Source organism: Rhagoletis zephyria, unplaced genomic scaffold (assembly GCF_001687245.7).
Source record: "Rhagoletis zephyria isolate East Lansing unplaced genomic scaffold, Rhagoletis_zephyria_1.1 Rzeph_scaffold_38510, whole genome shotgun sequence".
In the NCBI taxonomy this organism is placed as follows: Eukaryota; Metazoa; Arthropoda; class Insecta; order Diptera; family Tephritidae; genus Rhagoletis; species Rhagoletis zephyria.
This window is the reverse complement of record NW_016195565.1, coordinates 1-3,017: the sequence shown is the minus strand read 5'-3', so window position 1 is coordinate 3,017 and position 3,017 is coordinate 1. Positions and strand designations below refer to the sequence as shown.

Here is a 3,017-nt window from a genome sequence, read left to right as displayed (position 1 = left end):
CGGCTGCCAATCACCACCCGACCCGAGGCCGCCCACCTCTGCACGGCCTCTCCCGACGACATCATCATCACAGCCACCATCAGCTGCAGGGCATGAAGGCGCCCGGCCAGGTGAACAAGGTGAGCAGTACGGCGGCCGAGGATTCCAACAACAACAACAACAACAACGGCCACAACGGCCGCCATCACCACAATGGAAATGGCGAGGCGAACCGCGGCAGCCGCAGTGAGTTCACCGGAATGAAGGACGAAAACGACGAGGACATTGACGTGGTCGTCGACGATGTGGACGAGGAGGATGAAGAGGAGGAGGAGGAGGACCTGGAGGACGAGGATGTCGACTCGATGGATCTCGATGAGGACGAGGAGGAGGACGAAGAGGTGGACCTGGAGGGAGAACTGGCAGAGGAGCTGAAAGCAGTCACCAAGCTGGTCGGTGATGCAGCTGAACCTGAGGAGGAGGAGGAGGACGAAGAGGAGTTGGAAAACGGAGATGAAGAGGTCGAGGTGGACCTGGATGAAATGGAGGAAATAGACAAGGGAACGGATGACAGTGTCAACTCAAAGGAGGGTGAAAAGAAGAAGGTAAAGACCGAAAAAAGAGGTGCCAATGACGAGGACATTGACGTGGAAAACTAATCATTCGCAACAGCAACTGCAGCATAATCATCATCTACTTCATCAAGAGAACACCTACACGCTCTCATCTTTTTCCTGTACAGCAGCAGCATCCTCCTTTATTTATTTGCGCCTAGAATTAGAAACTACTTGTTGTTGTTGATGTTTTGCAGTAGTAGTGTTGGTGGCAACTTGAACACCCAATTTCTTCTTTTTTCTTTCTTTCTTTCCTTCCTTATTTCTTTAGAAATCTTTTAACTTCTTTTTCGCCATGTCTTTCTCCCAAGCAACTCTTTCTGTGTGCTGTTCTTTCAACGGCGTTTTCTCTCTTCAGATAGTCTTCGATTCAGTCAGTCTTTCTCTCAGCTTCTCTTGGTTTTGTAAATACACACACACACATATACTCAAGTTTTCTTTCTTCATTTCAACTTCTTCTTCTTCTTCTTCTGAACACATCCCATCACACTTTTTCCCCTTTCACACACACACTTGCACAATAGTAATAGTAGTAGAAGTAATAACAATAAAAACGCCTAAAATATTGACCAAACTCCTCTTCTGCGTTTCAACTCTCTCTCATCCAGTGAAAATCTCTCAGTAATCACTTGCTAGCTAAATCATCATCATCGTCATCTTCATCGTCATCATTTGCCGGGCGCATGATTGCGCACGATTTGGGCACGATTAACACTTGCCAGAGAGCAGCAGCAGTGGTAGATTTGAGATGGATAGATCTCCGATCTCTCATAACTATAATTGGCTCCCAATTGGCAGGTTGAGATGGCTGAGAGCAGCAGCAGCGGTGGCAGCAATTGCCGGTCAATTGTCTGTGAGAGAGGCTCAGACTTTCAGAGTACGAAGACGTGCGCACTCAGTTCAGACGTAGAGGTGAGCAAGTGAGTGAGTGAGATGTGAGGAAGTTGTGCGACTGACTGACTGACTATGTGATTGCCAATGTGTGTGATTGCGCAGTCAGATAGGAGTTTAGGGATCTCTGCCATTTCATTTTGTTATAGGGAGAGCTAAACTGTGGTGGCAACTCAGGTGGAACGTGGAAGTGCCCAAGCTGCCGTCGTTCAGAGATGTCTCAGAGATTGCAGAGACAGCGAATCGCACACAGCTAAAAGCTGAGGAGAAAACTGAGCGTTTGTTGTGACAAACTAAAAATCCTTTTTTGTCAATTTTTTTCTTTTAGACACTAGTCAAACCCTGACCAGTAAATCAACCACCACAACCGCCTTCTCCTCCTCCTCTAGTACCGCTAACTGTCAGCAAAGACGGAAAAAGCCCACTCACGAATGCAAAAAAGAGGAGGCAGCAGCAGCAGCAGAAGAAGATTCACTGTCAAAGGACGAGCAAAAAAGGACGAGGAGAAGAAGGTTCAGGCGCGCTAAATTAATTGGCACCATCAAGAGTGGTCGGCGACAGCGACGAGGCACTCATCCTCCTTCTCCAGCGCTGCGCACTTGTCCTTTGCTCTTTGCCGGCCGTCTAGGCACGTTTTATTTACTCAAGTGCGGTGTGTGTGTGTGTGTGCACAGTTTGAGGTGATGGCGGTGGTGGTGGTGGTGGTGCAAAGGTGAACAGTACACAGGTGAGTTNTGCGCACTTGTCCTTTGCTCTTTGCCGGCCGTCTAGGCACGTTTTATTTACTCAAGTGCGGTGTGTGTGTGTGTGTGTGTGTTTGTGTGCACAGTTTGAGGTGATGGTGGTGGAAAGGCGAACACAGGTGAGTTACAACACATCGCAAGTGAAGTGAAGTGAAAGAGAGGGCAAAACGGTTTCAGTCAAAACTTTGCAACACAGCAAAGAAAGGGGAGGCGGCTGAGGAGAGGAGATGAGAGAATTCGTGACAGAGGGACTACTTGCAACAGCAGCAAAGGAAGTGTGTTAATCATGCACAGCGGCAGAAGTGGTGCCGTGGTGAAGAACTGCTGCCACTGCTGTCCATCTTCAGCGTGCGTGAAGAAGAAGAAGAAGACATGAATGAAGGCGAAGAGGAAAACGAAAACATTGTCTGTGTGTTTGTGTATTCTTCGCCATAGTCGCCAAAACTCTCTCTCTCTCTCTCTCTCTCTCTCTCGTAAATTGGCGATCATCACCGTTTGGTGGTGGTAGTAGTGAGTGAGCCACGGCCATCGATCGATCGATCACGATTGCACTAGGCTGCTTTCACTAGGTAGTGGCTGCTGCTGCCGTCTCGATTCTGACCTATTCTGACTTTTGCCGACAGTCAGTGGCGGTGGCGGCGGCAGTGGCGATAATTTCAGCAGTGACTCAAGAAGAGTGCTGTGTGGTGTGGTGTGGTGTGGTGTGTTTGTCTTGCTAAATGGGCTCAAATTGAAACGCTTAGAGAGAGAGAGAGAAGAGGAGTCAGCAGCAGCGTCACTTACTCAATTA

General features: G+C 48.6%; 1 protein-coding gene across 1 annotated transcript; it reads left to right on the top strand.

Moving 5' to 3' along the window:
• The first annotated feature begins 92 nt into the window (after nt 1–92).
• Nucleotides 93–638, top strand: LOC108354710 (glutamic acid-rich protein-like). The gene has a single exon (XM_017605886.1). The coding sequence runs from the start codon at nt 93–95 to the stop codon at nt 636–638; it is 546 nt and encodes a 181-aa protein (XP_017461375.1).
• The last annotated feature ends 2,379 nt before the right edge of the window (nt 639–3,017 follow it).

Excerpts from the sequence above, each read along its gene's own strand:
- LOC108354710 (XM_017605886.1), top strand. The coding sequence starts at position 93 with ATGAAGGCGCCCGGCCAGGTGAACAAGGTGAGCAGTACGGCGGCCGAG.